Below are 13,158 nucleotides of genomic sequence, written 5' to 3'. Positions count from 1 at the left end.
CCTCACCGTCCACACCTTCCTCACCGAGCTCATCAAGCTCCGTGTGAACTTCCGCTGACGATTGGCTGACGATTGGGTGCGCGCTCAATGAGCTCGTCGCTATGACAATGGCGAGTATTGTCCGTTTACTGATCCTGATCGCCCGAGCCACCCGAGCCAATCAGCACGCGCCATCCCCGTCCCTCGACACGAAGTCGACACCGGCACAGTGGGACTCCCGCACCCACTGATGTGGGCCGGGCGGCTTCGCGATGGTCGCCTGCATAAAAGCGCACGGCGCCGATTACGACCTCCGCTTCTGCCCCCACCGCCCTTTTCCCTCCTTATCCTGGTGAGTTCCCCCTCGTCGTGGGCGGCGCCGTGCATCGTGTGCTGATCACCGTTGCTAGCCATTCGTTAGGGCTGCGCCCAGTCATACGCCCGGCGCCTCTGTGACTTCCTTCGACCTTCCGACACATTCCTTTCGTTTTCAGCAGGCTACCTTTCCCTACTACAAGTCTTCACGTACGGACCGACCCTACCCTTCATAATGTACTCCACTTCCATTCTGTATGCCCTCGCGTCGACGGCGATGCTTGCATCGGCCCTCCCAACGCGCATGATCAGGCGGTCCGATGCTGATATCACGGTCCTCAGTGCGCACTTCTTTGCCTTCTCGTGATGACCCTTGCTAACTAACACGTCGTGCAGAGTTCGCCGACGTCCTCGAGCAGCTCGAGAGCACCTTCTACTCGCAGGCGCTGTCCAAATTCCAGGAAAGCGACTTCACCGGAGCAGGCTTCGCCGATGCGCAAGTCCCTATCCAGCAATTCGCGAGCATACAGCGCGACGAGGCGACACACTCCGCCCAGTTGCAGGCTGCGCTTGCCGCCTCTGGCGCGTCTCCTGTCAGCGGCTGCCAGTTCAACTTCGACTCCGTGCTCGGTGATGTCTCAACCATGGCCGCAACCGCGCGCCTGGTCGAGCTCGTCGGTGTCAGCGCGTACATCGGTGGCGCGTCCCTCATCGAGGACAAGAACGTCTTGAACGCCGCTGCTTCTATCCTGACGATTGAAGCTCGTCACCAGACTGTGCTCAACCTGCTCAACGGCGGCACGACTGTTCCGGCCTCGTTCGACGCTGGTTTGACACCCAGCGAGGTGCTTGCGATTGCTGGAGGCTTCATCTCTGGCTGTGATGTTGGCATTCCGGGTATGTAAATTTCATTATGCGAGTTGCTGCTTTGCTTACCTGCGTGTATAGCCAACCCTACTTTGACGGTCACCAACACTGACACCGTCATGCCCGGCACGCTGTTGACGTTCCAGTCCGACGCGATCAACGGCAGCACTGATGTATGTGTGCTAGTCTGCCTATCTATGCCAACTCTGACGTCTTCCGTAGGGCATGTTCTGCCAGATGCTCCTTGCCGGTGAGCCCAACACGATTGCGCTCCCCCTGGCCGAGTGCAAGGTCCCGGACAACTTCAACGGCCCCGTCGCGCTCTTCGTCACCTCCGACGGCCAGCCGCTGCTCAACAACGTCAACGACCGCGCCACCTCGCAGCTCGTCGCCGGCCCGACCATGGCCTTCGTCGACAGCCAGCAGGAGCAGCTCTCCCTCCTCGTGAAGACCAACAACGCCGCCGCCGGCTCTGGCAGCTCCGTGTCCGTCGAGAGCGTCTCTACCCAGACCGTCTCGCCCGAGGAGGCCTCCGCCATCCTCGCCAGCGCGACGGCGGGCGGGTCCGGCGCGGCGGCCACTGGCGCCTCGGGCTCCGACGCCGCTGCCGCTGCCCAGGTCACCGCGGGCACGCCCTCGCCCAACGGCGCGTCGCCCGACGGCAAGCTCATCGTCAACGGCCTCTCGACCGTCTCCGACTCCGCGACCTCTGCCGCGGCGCCGTCGGCGTCCGCGTAAGTCACTATGCTCATGAGCGATCGCAGTGAGATATTTGGGACGGGCTTTTACGGGGCGAGCACGGACTCTGATGACCACCTTTCTTGATACCATTCGGACTATTCATGCTTGGACATTACAGACTCGGAAGGACAGTACACACTCTATTTCACCGTACTGATAACTTGCTCTACTGGATGTAGGGATTCGTAGTTTAGTATATATAAGGAGCGGGCGTGTGGCGTCCTTGCTGCACCATTTTCCGTGAGAGAAATCATCTGAAGGCGTCTAAAGGATCTGAAAGGCAGGATTGCTGAACACAAAGCTTCCTGGAGGAACGAATTACAGTAGACAAGCTACTCGAACGCGCGAATCAGCTGTCCAATCGCGAGAGTCTTCGCATTGCAGAAATAGCACGCGCGGAAATACAAGGCGACTCATATTACTAGATATCCATCATGCTGCGTGTATCGTAGATGTTGATAAATAAACGAGGTTCAACAAAGCTGGCGTGAAGGTCGAAACCGAGTGTCTGCAAGTGCAATTGGTAGCCATCTACTCCTTCTTGATATTCTTCTCCTTCTCCTTCTCAGTCCTTGCCGCGCCCGCGGAGCCGCGCGCGTAGCCAATCGTCCCGAGCAGCACAAGCACCGCGCCCGTCCACATCATCCGCTGGTCTACCCTCCCTCGCGCCGTCCCAAAGCCCGCGACGCTAAGCACGAGGCTCACGGCCTTCCGTATAACGAGGATGAGCGTCACCGTCAGCGAGCTCACGCGCGACGTGAGCCTGTGCACGCCCGCGGAGCAGACCAACTGCGTGAGCGTGTTGAGCGCAAGGTCGAGGAACGGCTCGGGCAGGCGCGTCTGCACGGTGAGCACGTCGGATTGGACCTTATATGTCTCCGAAGGCGTAGGGAGGAAGAAGGGGGATACGTAGGGCGATAGGGGTATCCGGACGGTCATGCGCGGCCCTGCGTTGAGCGCGGTAGTTTGCGCGACGAGGTCGTCCCAGGTTAGCGTGAAGAGCGGGAGGCCGAGGACGTGTAAGTAGAATATGGACTCTTGCCATGCGGGCAGGGGTTTCATGGCGCCTTTTTCCACAGGCGCAGCTTTGGGAAGGTTGCTAAAGGCGTAGTCTTGTATCAGGCCGAGACACCCAGAAAAGACGAGGGCGGTGAGGAGGATCGCGATACCAGTGAGGTAAGTCCACGTGTCCGCCTCTGCGGAAGACGTAGATGCCGAGCGTGAAGGCGCGGCAGATAGAGTGGTCAAGGCCACCCCTACCGTCACCACGAGGACCGAGATGACCTGAGTCAGGTTATATCTACGAGAACAGATATTGTCAGTGGGTGTATAGGAGACAGAGAAATCGCGAAAAGGACCTTTTTCCAGCAATCACACATCCAAGCACCATTGTGATGACGAGGCCAGCGCTCCGGAAGATTATATGCACGGCCATAGGGATGCGGTAGGCAAACGCAGCATTGTTGAGCATGGAGATGAGAAAGTGGAGGACCACCTGGGCGCAATAAATCGCGAGCTTGACTCGTCTCGGTCGTAGTCGTGGGCCATTATCCGTCCATACTACATGTTGCCTCAATCCGAACAGAGAAATGAGTAGGAACTGGGCGAAGGTGATGAGCGACCCGGCCTTTGGATAGTTTGATGTGAGGCGCTCGAGGGTGATGGCATTGCTAGAGTAAGAGGTTTGAAGAATGACTTTGACAGAGATGCGCGCTAGACTTGCCTGCAGCAGCCTCCAAAGACGAGACTGAGCGTCGGCACCCAGTCCATGGTGGACGTAGGGGTGATGTTGAACACGTGTCACGGCATGTGACGTGACACGCGCTCGCGAGTCGCGTGGCGTCACGGCCCCCTCCTTAAATTGAAAAGGCATCGTGAAGCCCTCGAGGCGTAAAAGGAGGACTTCAAGCGTGCTTGGAACGCGGCCCAGCGATCTGAGTGGACTCTGAAGCGTCAGCACACAGGCTCTCTGGGCGCAAGACTTCGACAAAGAGCGCGACAAACAGAAAGTGCGTCTCGAGGAGCTGCGTCAGGCGAAGGAAGAGATTGTGCGCGTGATTGAACGCCTGGAAGAAGCTGGCCGCAAGCGGACGCGATTGAGGCCAATCTGCCCTTTCTCCCATCCTTCGTGGGGTCTTGCTACAAATGCAACACAGCTCTAGGGGCTTTCCAGGCGCGCCAGGTCTTGAACCTCTGGTAACAATTGTGCACGACGCGTCTACATGGCCAGCCCACGTTTCTTCCTTCAGCAAGGCACTTCTGGGCACTGCGGAGAACCATGTGTGTACCTCTCACAGGTAGCGCGCCGTCAATGCTCACGCCACACCTAGGCCAACGTGATCCCCAGTCATCAACCGCCTCACGATACAACCTGGATCAAGAATCACCTACGTCCCGCGTCGATGACGGCTTTGGAACCAGATTCCCAAGGGCTCTCTATTGCCATGTTTGTGGAAGACGTCCTGTCTCAGACCGTCCCAGAGTTAACCTTTCAGTGCGTGTGCGTCAATTGCTCCTTTTCGAGTATCTACTAACCATGGTCCATTTATCAGTTACAACGCCACCTATGCCATTGCAGTATCTCCATGCTGTTCATTGATGCTGCCAGCACCCGGCTTGCCAGCGCGCGGGCTGGCGACCATGTTTGCCACCAAGCCGATTGACCTGACACGGCACCAAATCAATCTCGCTGCGACGGACTCGGTAAATTTGTTTTCACCATGATAGTCAAGCACTAACGTGGGACGAATGCAGACGTACACAGCGCAAGCGCATCTGCTTTTACCACAGTACCGAAATGATTCGGTTCCCCTGGCGTTGTTTTGCATCGCTTCGCGCGACGAGATATACAGTGCTATGTCCAGTGCCTTATTTCAGCGTCGTGCTGTTGGCATAACCACGCCGTTAGTGGGACTTGCTTTCGATGATTCGGTGGTACACCTTGTTTTAGGATGGTACACTGCGAGCCAGGGCCATCGCGCTTGCGTAAGCGTACTTGCAGCCCACGCGCATTATCCTTGTTGACTCTGCACAGTGCGATATCCATTTGGCGCATGGCGCCGTGCAGCATACATCAAATCACGGACTCGGAATATTCAACATCTCGTCTGCTGATTCCATGCAAGCACTTGCACAAGTGTTGGTTCGACTATCCTCGAAGCTCTGCTTGGGAGTGTCCGGCGCTCGGTTGCGGGTCTATAGCTCACGAGAACCCGTGCCCGGAGAACATGTAACATGGCGCGCCGATGTCAAAGTATGCGATATTCCTATTGACGCGCAGGCGCGTATCATGCAATGGCTGAGGTCTGCGTCGAACTCTGTTGTTTCTTGATCCAGACTAATGTTCCTAACAGCGGTATCGAAGCTTCACCTTCTCAAGGCGTCTCTGTCGAGTTCGTCACCTTCTGCTTCGCTTCGTACTCACGTACTGAAGACCACTATCACAGCCAGGCACAAACGCCCGTGTGAGTCTCAATGCTTGCCCCGTATCGGCTTTTCACGCTGACCTAGCCTTTGTTATAGGCAAGACGCTAATCCGATAACTATCCTGAAAGCCCTGTTGTATGAGAAGCGAAAGTATGTCTTTGCATCAGTGTCGCTTGCCCTTCTTCCTAATGATTTGAATGACCACGCAGGAATCGTCTGTGCGTTCCCACTCTATTGCGTGCACTCAGCTTCTCATGGGCTCACCGTGTCACCTAGCGCCTATCACATGAACAAGGACTGGGAGAATGCATCTTTGTACGCTCCCAACAATCTTGCCGATGCCCATCGAACTGAACCACATTTAGTCTCGCGGAAATTCGTCAGCTGCGTTCTTCAAGGGCTGCTTCAATCGAGATCTGGGCCGAAAACCAGGTCCAGCCATGCGCATGGCCAGCACCCGATTTTCCCGATGATCACTATGCCGTGGACGCGCTCGCTTTGGTGCATTGCGACCTTCTGTCGTGCTTAGATTTTTCTGATATTGGCGGCGATGCACCTGCCTTTCTGAGCGATGCCGTGCGTGCTCTACTCTCGCTTGTGAAGATAATGCTGAGTACTTCTAGAATCGAGCAGAGTGGGAGCGGTACAAGGAGGAAGTCGCTTGGGAGGTCCAAATGCGCAAGGACTGTAACCTTCCGGGTCTCTTTAGGGTCGCTGGGCGCGCGCGGGACGATATGATGAAGATACTTCCCTTGATCTTTCGTTCGTCCGAAGCAGCGCTTGCTGTAGGAAACACGCCGGGTGCGCGGATGCCGTGGGAGAGGCTACTGGCGGCATGTCTACACGGGGAGTCCTCTTCTCATATTCGGTACGTCGCACGACGGTTTCGTATATCACTCAATGTTAAGCAAACCTACAGCCATGACTGGCGCGTATCGCATCCTCGCAACATCTACTTTGACCGGGTGCACGATACTACCAGATCTGCAAGCTCGATTGGCGACGGAGGAGCGGCGTTCATCGACAGATGTCGAGCCTTATCCGACGGCTTGATAAGCCTGTGCTGGATATACCCAGACTCCAATCTGTCGGCTGAGGAGACGTCGGTGCCCGGGTGGTTGCACGATACCAAATCGACACTGAGCAAAGCGCTACAAGACGAGATCATTCAACGGATCAAAATCCTCGATGCCTGGGCAACGAGGCATTCGGCTGGTCATACTGAGGAAGTAGACTTGCGTGTTATGAACGCCCAAGCATGGGACATTTGCGACGCTGTCGCGTATCTGTCGATTCCTGTTCCAGATCTCAGTCTCACCGATGACATGCAACGGCGAGAGTGGGATGAATTTTGCATCATCAGCCAGTGTTCACGCAAGCGACAATACTCGGGCAGCATTTCCATCGATGGCATGACCGCACAACAACCTCAAAATGGCGGTGATTTTGTTGTTACGGACTCAGTGCTCCGAGAAGTCAGGCGCATGGGCGCCACTGCGGGTCTGCGCGTAGGCATGCCAGAGCTTCTTCCAACGCATCCGAGCGCGTCATGCGAAGAAAAAGGCGCCGACGATCCGAAAGCCTCAGGAAAAACCGTTGGTATGTCTGCCTGCTATCCGCAAGATGACTGCACTGAGATACATGTTGATCAGACGTGCCGCTCCCATACCTGTGGCTGGAAGACAACACCTACCCCTTCGCTCCATCGCAGACGTTCGACCGTGCTCGCTCGCACCTTCTCTCCACGATCCGCTTCTATCTCGCACTTGGGATATATGACGTTGTCATCTTCGCGCTAGTCACGGTAGGTTCATGCGCTCACCTTCTATGCGGATGGGGCACAGAACCCTCGGAGGAGGACTTGATGAACGACGAGGTGAGCAAATCCACGTCTGAACGGTGATTCCCCTGATATGCCTTTCAGAATGCCGAAGATGAGATCATCATTGTGGACAACAATTGTCCCGTTTGGGATTTGCGCGATAAGTCCCAGGCAGTCCGCTTTTGCGCGTTCCTCCTTCAGCTGCGTCAAACGCATTTGCCCAAGCTTCGCCAGGCGTTTGAAGCCCAAAAAGAGCAGTTCACGCGAGCCTGGATGGCGGACCCTACTGCTGCACGTTTTCAATGGACGATGAAGCACCAGCAGTCCAGCCCTCTGGTGTGCAATCTCCGCGCAGAACGGAAGAGGCAAGTAGAGGCAACGGAGCGCATCTGCAGCGATATGGAGACGATTGAACGAGGGATGACACGTGCGGAAGTACCTGCAGTGGTTCGGGAGGGTCCAGCTGCGCCTGCGTATTTGGCGGAGTTAGACAATTCATTCGCACGCACGGCAGAGCCAGATCCTTACTTAGTTGAACTACGCCACATAGCCTGCACCCAGCTCTCTAAATCGTGTAGCTGTCCATTCCATAAGTAGGATATTGTGGACAATAATTTTGCATACATGCGATTGCACAAGACATAGAACATGCGAATCACATTCGATTGGGCTGAGAGGTGTTATATCGATCTTAGAAGATCCATTGAGACGCCTGTTTGCTGTTAGCGACCTTCGCCCTTCGCTTTCGAAGCGCCCTCAATCGTGCGTGTAGCCCATGGTCCTAGGCAGCACAAGCGCCATGCGCGTCCACATCGTCCGCTGGCCCGCTGTTTGCCCTTCCCTCAAGGCCGCGACGCTAGTGAGGCTTATTGCGAATCTCGCGCCGACGACTCTGTCAACGAGGCTCACAGCCTGCACCAAACAAGATGAGCTTCGTCGCCAGCGATTTGACGCGTGATAGGAGACGATTAACGCGCGCGGAGCAAAGCAGCAGCATGAGCATATCGAGCGCGGGGAGAATGGCGGGCGTGTCGGGTTTGATGTTGAGGGCGTCGTACTGGACTCTCAAGGGGTCCAAGTGGACTCTTTGGGTGTCTATACCTAGAGCTTGCCGAGAAGTGCATCGAGGGAGATCTGTCCGAGGGCTTATGCGCGTTCCTGCGTCGAGCATGGCGGTATGCGCGACGGAGTCATCCACAGTCGATGCGAAGAGCGAAAGTGCGAGCACAAATGAGGATCCTACAGTACGGGGTCTTTCTCCAAGGGCAGAGATTCGATGGCGCTTTGATTCGCGCGCGAAGGTTTCGGGGCGTTGCTGGCGGGGACGAGGCCGACATAGCGAGACAAGTCGAGCGCGGCAAATGGTCGATGCCGGTGAGGTTAATTCAGGGTCTCCCACTGCGGAAAGCTCGGGCGCCACGCGTGATGGTGCAATAGATTGCTGCAGCGACGCCTGGCCCGCCAGTACGGAGATAACCAGTGTGAGAGAAAGACGAAGGTAGAGACTGACTTTTTCCTAGCAAAGTTCTAGCCGGTAGGTATCGTAAGACCGGAGCCAGCACCCCGAACTATGAAGTGCGCAGGCGTAGAATTGGGGAAGGCGAACAGCATCGTTGAGTCTGGAAACGAAGAAGTGGCGCGCCGCCTGCGCGCAAGAGTTGTAAGATGGACTGGTATTGTCCGTGGTTGTTGGCAATTATGGGCCCTGCTATATGTTGCCTGCTTTTGAGGAAGGAGACGAATATTAGACGAAGACGATGAGCGATCCGGCCTTTGGATACTTTGATGTAAGGCGCTCCAAGGTTATAGAACTGCTGAAAGTTACTCATTCAACACTTGAATACTCAGAAATGCACTAACCTTACCTGCAGCAGCTTCCGAAGACAAGACCGAGCGTTGGCGCCCAGTCCATGATGGACGGAGGGGTGATGTTCGACACGTGTGCTGACATGTGACGTGACATGCGCTCGCGAGTCGCGTGGCGTGACGGCTCTCCTTGGATTGAACACTGCAGCACGACGACGCTGGTCGACTCTATTTCCCGACCACGACTTGCTTACGATCATGGACGTCGAGGACTCCTTTCCTACGCTTAACTACGATGAGGAAGTCCCAGCAGAGGACATCCCACAAGACGGGGCTAACGACGGTGCCGCCGGTCGCGCGCTCGCAGGCCGCATCAGCAGCTCCAAGGTCTACCTGCTGTCTGAGATGGGCAAGGTGCGCTCGGTCGCTACCACTTCGGCGGGATAAGTTCAGGGACCTGATTGTCGGGCTATGCGCTCTTTCTCTTTCCGACTACGTTTTCGATATGTGTACGGCCTCAAACAGCGCAAACGCGAGCGAACTTCCGAAGATATCGCCGAGATGGAGGAAGAGGATGTGGAGATGAATGAAGGTGCGTGCAAGCCTCTATCAGTGCAGCCACTCGTCTAACTGTCTCTCGCACAGACCCCAGCATTCGCGCAAACGCGATCTTACTATGCGGTCCGCCAATCACGCAACTCCCCACTGCTCGCCTGTTCGCCTATGCCACCCACTACGACTGCCCGCCATTAGGCCTTGAATGGGTTGATGACGAAACCTGCGTCCTCGTCTATGAGACCGTGTCGCAGGCGCGCGTCGCCTTTGATCGCCTTACCCGCTCCCCCGGCACCAACGACGAAGGATACGTCACTGCGAAGACCTTCCCTGCCTCTCTCTGGCCTCCAGACGAGCGCGTCAGCGCCTCCCTCGGCGAGCGTGGCACCGCCCTGCGCGCGCCTATCCGCATGCGCTGGGCGCGCCACGAAGACGTGAAGCGCCGTGGCGCCCACCACGAGAGCGAGTTCTACCGGCGGTACGGTGAGGACGCGGGGAAGACGCCGTACGACCCGGACGCGCCGCCGCATGAGCTGGGGCGGAAGCGCAAGCGAGGCGAGCCCGAGAACCGCGCGTCGCTGCTCGAGCGGCTGGACAACGAGCTGGACAGCTTCTTAGCGGAGGGCGAAGCGGCGGACGCGGTACTCGACCCGGAGGAGGTGCTCGCGCGGACAGCGGAGGAACCTGTCGAGGAGATGCCTGCAGCAGCGGGTTCTAGGATGCGGTCAGACCTCATCGCAGGTGATGGCAGGACGCTGCTTGACCGGATGACGGATCCCGCATCCACGCCTTCGCTGGGTGACCGCCTCACCTCGCCGCCTCCCAAGCGGTCGCTCGGCCGTATGCGCGCCTGGGACGGCCCTGTGGAGGAGGAAGAGGACGATTTGTTGCCGCGTGCGAAGCGGCAACGCCCCGAGTGGCGAGAACGCGCGGAGAATGAGGCGCTTGAAAACACGGAGGACCGTGGCAGGAGGGAACGGGGAGGGCGCGGAAGGCGTAGGCGGGGCGGCAGAGATCGGTCGCCGAGGGACCGGGCGCCCAGGGACGGCCCTAGACGACGGGGATCGCCAGTGGGGAGGGATAGGGATGCTGTGCCGCCTCCAGAACGCGGTGGCCGTAGTCGCCGACCGCAGAAGAGCGCGCAGGAGCTCGACGACGAGTTGGACGCGTTCTTGAACGACCGGGAAGTGGCGGCGTGATTCTTTGTTATGTCCTGTTAATTCTCTGCATATTTATACGCTCCTCTCCTCGTCTCGAAAATAGCTGTACGAAGCGCACACCTCCGTCTCTCGACATCGAACTTCAGATGCTATCGCACTGTCGACGCCGCAAGTGGCCACAAATGTTTGGACCGTGAGAAACGGTACCGACACGTGCTACCGCTTCCCCACATCGACAATCGTCAACAAACGCGCTGATCGACGCGCTCGACGTTCTCCAGCCGTTCTTTGCTTGCTTTCTGCCTTCCTCTGCGCGCTCTTCTAACATCTTTACTGCAACAATGACGATGGAGTCTTCCGAGCACCTCGCTGGAGCATTGCAGGCCTTGGAAATCCCTCCCGAATTCATAAACTGGGATGACGAAGATCCTCAACTCCTGACGCGTCTAGAGCGATGGCAGGAAGGCGCGCGACGCGCCATGGAACTACTTCAGAAACGTCTTGAATATCATCAATCGTTGAGGAGGGAACAAGACCCGCAACAGGCGGGCCCTTCGAGGCTACCTCAGGCAGACCTTACACCAGATGAACAAACGGAGATCATCACAGCCCTTGCGCCCTTTGAGGAGGATGAGAGGTGGTCTGGCAAGGGTCTGCAGAAGAAGGCGCATGGTGAGTCTTACTTTCTCATTGCCCAATTTATCCCTCGTGCCCACACCTTGCCCCACCCGCTCAACCCCCCAACTCACCACACCCAAGCACAGACATCCTCGAATCTTCCTTCCCCCAGCCCGGTCGCGAAACCCTGACGCGTCTTCTGATAACGAAGATCAAGCCCGCATTCCAGGGGAGTCCCCACCCGCAACTCAATACCAGCACGGGCCGCAAGCTACCGCGACAGGCCGGCGGGGCGATGGCGGGGCAGGACTTCTACGAGGAGCAGGCGTGGAAGGCGGACGCGTCGGCGGTGGCGCTGGTAGGCTGGTGTGCGAGGCATATGGATGTCAGTCGCGCCTCCTTTTCCCAGACGCAGAAACGCGTAGCTGACAGTGGGCGATTGCTTTCGCAGAGAGAGGCATACGAGGACCTCTGGCATCTGATTATACCTCCCATCATGACGCTTCTGGACGACTACCAGAGCGCGTACAAGTTGAGGGGGAACGTGGTGGTCCGGGACATGCTGGCCCGCGTTCCCGCTGGGCTGCTGAAGCGGACCGGCGTGGCCGCGCTTTTGCAGACGGTGAGTTGGTCTGGACACCCCCGCCTTCGCACGTTTGCTGTGCCTCTGCTACCCCGCTGTAGCGTTGTTACCCCTCTGCCTGCGTGCCGGGCGTCTGCTAACATGCCGTGCTTCCCCACTTACCGTACCTCCCCCAACTGCCGTGCCTTTGCCAACCTGCCGAACCTACGCTAACTTACCGCGATTCTAGTCCCTGAACAAGTCCCTCGGCGTTACAGAGGGAACGCACGCCCCCGCAATCCTGCGCGAGGCTAGCGCCGCCATCCTGTCGCTGGTCGCGCTTACGACTGTGGAAGGATCTAGAGAGCGATTCGACCAGCTATGCGCGCTGCTGGGTGACGGTATCATTGGCACGACGTGGACTTACGCGTCGCGCGAGAAGGACGTGATGCTGGCATCTCTGCAGGCGCTACCGGCCGTCGTCGACGCGCTAGGTGTTGGTGCGGCCCGCTACCTCCGGGTACGTTCGCGGGACTCCATGCCAAGGGTCTCGAGTGGGGAAGTTCGCGTTTGGGCTGACGGGGCGATAGGTGCTGGTATCGCAGCTCAGCCATGTGCTGGAGGAGGATATGCCGGTGAAACACCAGCTGGCATCTCTGGAGGCGCTAGACAGTGTCCTCAGGCAGTGTGGGCCGTGTGTTCATCGGTGGCGGGGAACGCTCCTGGATGGCATCGCGCGGGCATGGGTGCGGCTGATGGAGAAGCAGGTTGCCTGTGGGGAAAGTATGTGGGCAGTTCCCGGGGTCGCCGCCTCAGCTGACGGGGATTGTATACAACAGAAGAGAAGGACGCGCTGGTAACCCGCTTACGGGGTGCTTGTGCGAGCCTCGACGCGGTCTGCGCCCCCGCGAGCGTGAGTCGCCTCGCAACGTACGCAGGCGAGGGTCCTTCGCTAACCATCCCCGCGCGTGCAGGCCGACTTTGGGAGGCTTCTCGCCGCAGATCCAGCCGTGTTCCGGGGCTTGCTCGAGCATGCGCGGCGCGCCTAGGGCCAGCAAACTGCCGAAAAGGGTCCGGGGTGCGCATCATGTTCTGGAAGTTCTTGACGCCGTCGATCTCATCCTCCGCGCTTTGGCGCGCCCACAACGCGCGCGGCGCCCCTGACGCGCCCCGCTTTTGTCCAAATAAAGGCCGTTCCTCGTTCCTTCCCCGCAATTGCGTGATGTGTTGAGCCAAGCGAGATCGTGCTGTAAGCGCTTTCGTTGTATTTTTCTGCGATGCTGGAGCTGAATGCAGAGGCCTGTGTG

The 13,158-nt window shown here is 57.8% G+C and overlaps 6 protein-coding genes across 6 annotated transcripts; 5 read left to right on the top strand and 1 right to left on the bottom strand.

The window, feature by feature from the left end:
* Positions 1-201: 201 nt before the first annotated feature.
* SCHCODRAFT_02276602 (uncharacterized protein) lies at positions 202-2,166 on the top strand. The gene is made up of 5 exons (XM_003038274.2): positions 202-331; positions 390-635; positions 691-1,191; positions 1,243-1,334; positions 1,384-2,166. The coding sequence occupies exons 2-5, from the start codon at positions 530-532 to the stop codon at positions 1,897-1,899; spliced, it is 1,215 nt and encodes a 404-aa protein (XP_003038320.1). The 5' UTR covers positions 202-331; positions 390-529; the 3' UTR covers positions 1,900-2,166.
* Positions 2,167-2,178: 12 nt separating this feature from the next.
* Positions 2,179-3,775, bottom strand: SCHCODRAFT_01336554 (UAA transporter; the record flags this gene model as incomplete). The annotated part of the gene is made up of 2 exons (XM_003036918.2): positions 2,179-3,202; positions 3,261-3,775. The coding sequence occupies 2 exons, from the start codon at positions 3,773-3,775 to the stop codon at positions 2,434-2,436; spliced, it is 1,284 nt and encodes a 427-aa protein (XP_003036964.1). The 3' UTR covers positions 2,179-2,433.
* Positions 3,771-7,825, top strand: SCHCODRAFT_02577504 (uncharacterized protein). Its single transcript, XM_050343886.1, has 13 exons — positions 3,771-4,182; positions 4,233-4,396; positions 4,455-4,605; positions 4,657-4,887; positions 4,937-5,205; positions 5,256-5,366; positions 5,425-5,478; positions 5,605-5,643; positions 5,694-5,904; positions 5,952-6,196; positions 6,248-6,927; positions 6,981-7,204; positions 7,253-7,825. The coding sequence occupies exons 1-13, from the start codon at positions 4,048-4,050 to the stop codon at positions 7,745-7,747; spliced, it is 3,009 nt and encodes a 1,002-aa protein (XP_050200801.1). The 5' UTR covers positions 3,771-4,047; the 3' UTR covers positions 7,748-7,825.
* A 259-nt stretch (positions 7,826-8,084) lies between these two features.
* SCHCODRAFT_02624643 (uncharacterized protein) lies at positions 8,085-9,060 on the top strand. The gene is made up of 2 exons (XM_050345252.1): positions 8,085-8,964; positions 9,016-9,060. The coding sequence occupies exon 1, from the start codon at positions 8,170-8,172 to the stop codon at positions 8,650-8,652; it is 483 nt and encodes a 160-aa protein (XP_050200800.1). The 5' UTR covers positions 8,085-8,169; the 3' UTR covers positions 8,653-8,964; positions 9,016-9,060.
* A 99-nt stretch (positions 9,061-9,159) lies between these two features.
* SCHCODRAFT_02624641 (uncharacterized protein) lies at positions 9,160-10,839 on the top strand. The gene is made up of 2 exons (XM_050345251.1): positions 9,160-9,548; positions 9,602-10,839. Exons 1-2 carry the CDS (start codon positions 9,518-9,520, stop codon positions 10,708-10,710), a joined length of 1,140 nt encoding a protein of 379 aa, XP_050200799.1. The 5' UTR covers positions 9,160-9,517; the 3' UTR covers positions 10,711-10,839.
* A 97-nt stretch (positions 10,840-10,936) lies between these two features.
* On the top strand, positions 10,937-13,152 carry SCHCODRAFT_02624635 (uncharacterized protein). Its single transcript, XM_050345250.1, has 7 exons — positions 10,937-11,343; positions 11,436-11,674; positions 11,741-11,911; positions 12,102-12,371; positions 12,442-12,634; positions 12,691-12,764; positions 12,826-13,152. The coding sequence occupies exons 1-7, from the start codon at positions 11,013-11,015 to the stop codon at positions 12,898-12,900; spliced, it is 1,353 nt and encodes a 450-aa protein (XP_050200798.1). The 5' UTR covers positions 10,937-11,012; the 3' UTR covers positions 12,901-13,152.
* Positions 13,153-13,158: the final 6 nt, after the last annotated feature.

Source organism: Schizophyllum commune, assembly GCF_000143185.2.
Source record: "Schizophyllum commune H4-8 unplaced genomic scaffold SCHCOscaffold_5, whole genome shotgun sequence".
NCBI lineage: Eukaryota > Fungi > Basidiomycota > Agaricomycetes > Agaricales > Schizophyllaceae > Schizophyllum > Schizophyllum commune.
This window is presented reverse-complemented; position numbering and strand designations above follow the sequence as displayed.

What these genes read in the sequence shown, in the direction of transcription:
- SCHCODRAFT_02276602 (XM_003038274.2), top strand. Translation starts at nt 530, where the DNA reads ATGTACTCCACTTCCATTCTGTATGCCCTCGCGTCGACGGCGATGCTT. An exon ending in CTGTGATGTTGGCATTCCGG is followed by an intron (nt 1,192 to 1,242) that starts GTATGTAAATTT and finishes CTGCGTGTATAG; the next exon opens with CCAACCCTACTTTGACGGTC. An exon ending in CGATCAACGGCAGCACTGAT is followed by an intron (nt 1,335 to 1,383) that starts GTATGTGTGCTA and finishes CGTCTTCCGTAG; the next exon opens with GGCATGTTCTGCCAGATGCT.
- SCHCODRAFT_02577504 (XM_050343886.1), top strand. Translation starts at nt 4,048, where the DNA reads ATGCAACACAGCTCTAGGGGCTTTCCAGGCGCGCCAGGTCTTGAACCT. An exon ending in TGGGCACTGCGGAGAACCAT is followed by an intron (nt 4,183 to 4,232) that starts GTGTGTACCTCT and finishes CGCCACACCTAG; the next exon opens with GCCAACGTGATCCCCAGTCA. An exon ending in CTGTTGTATGAGAAGCGAAA is followed by an intron (nt 5,479 to 5,604) that starts GTATGTCTTTGC and finishes CGTGTCACCTAG; the next exon opens with CGCCTATCACATGAACAAGG.
- SCHCODRAFT_02624643 (XM_050345252.1), top strand. Translation starts at nt 8,170, where the DNA reads ATGGCGGGCGTGTCGGGTTTGATGTTGAGGGCGTCGTACTGGACTCTC.
- SCHCODRAFT_02624641 (XM_050345251.1), top strand. Translation starts at nt 9,518, where the DNA reads ATGGAGGAAGAGGATGTGGAGATGAATGAAG. An exon ending in GGATGTGGAGATGAATGAAG is followed by an intron (nt 9,549 to 9,601) that starts GTGCGTGCAAGC and finishes TCTCTCGCACAG; the next exon opens with ACCCCAGCATTCGCGCAAAC.
- SCHCODRAFT_02624635 (XM_050345250.1), top strand. Translation starts at nt 11,013, where the DNA reads ATGACGATGGAGTCTTCCGAGCACCTCGCTGGAGCATTGCAGGCCTTG. An exon ending in GTGCGGCCCGCTACCTCCGG is followed by an intron (nt 12,372 to 12,441) that starts GTACGTTCGCGG and finishes ACGGGGCGATAG; the next exon opens with GTGCTGGTATCGCAGCTCAG. An exon ending in GCAGGTTGCCTGTGGGGAAA is followed by an intron (nt 12,635 to 12,690) that starts GTATGTGGGCAG and finishes TGTATACAACAG; the next exon opens with AAGAGAAGGACGCGCTGGTA.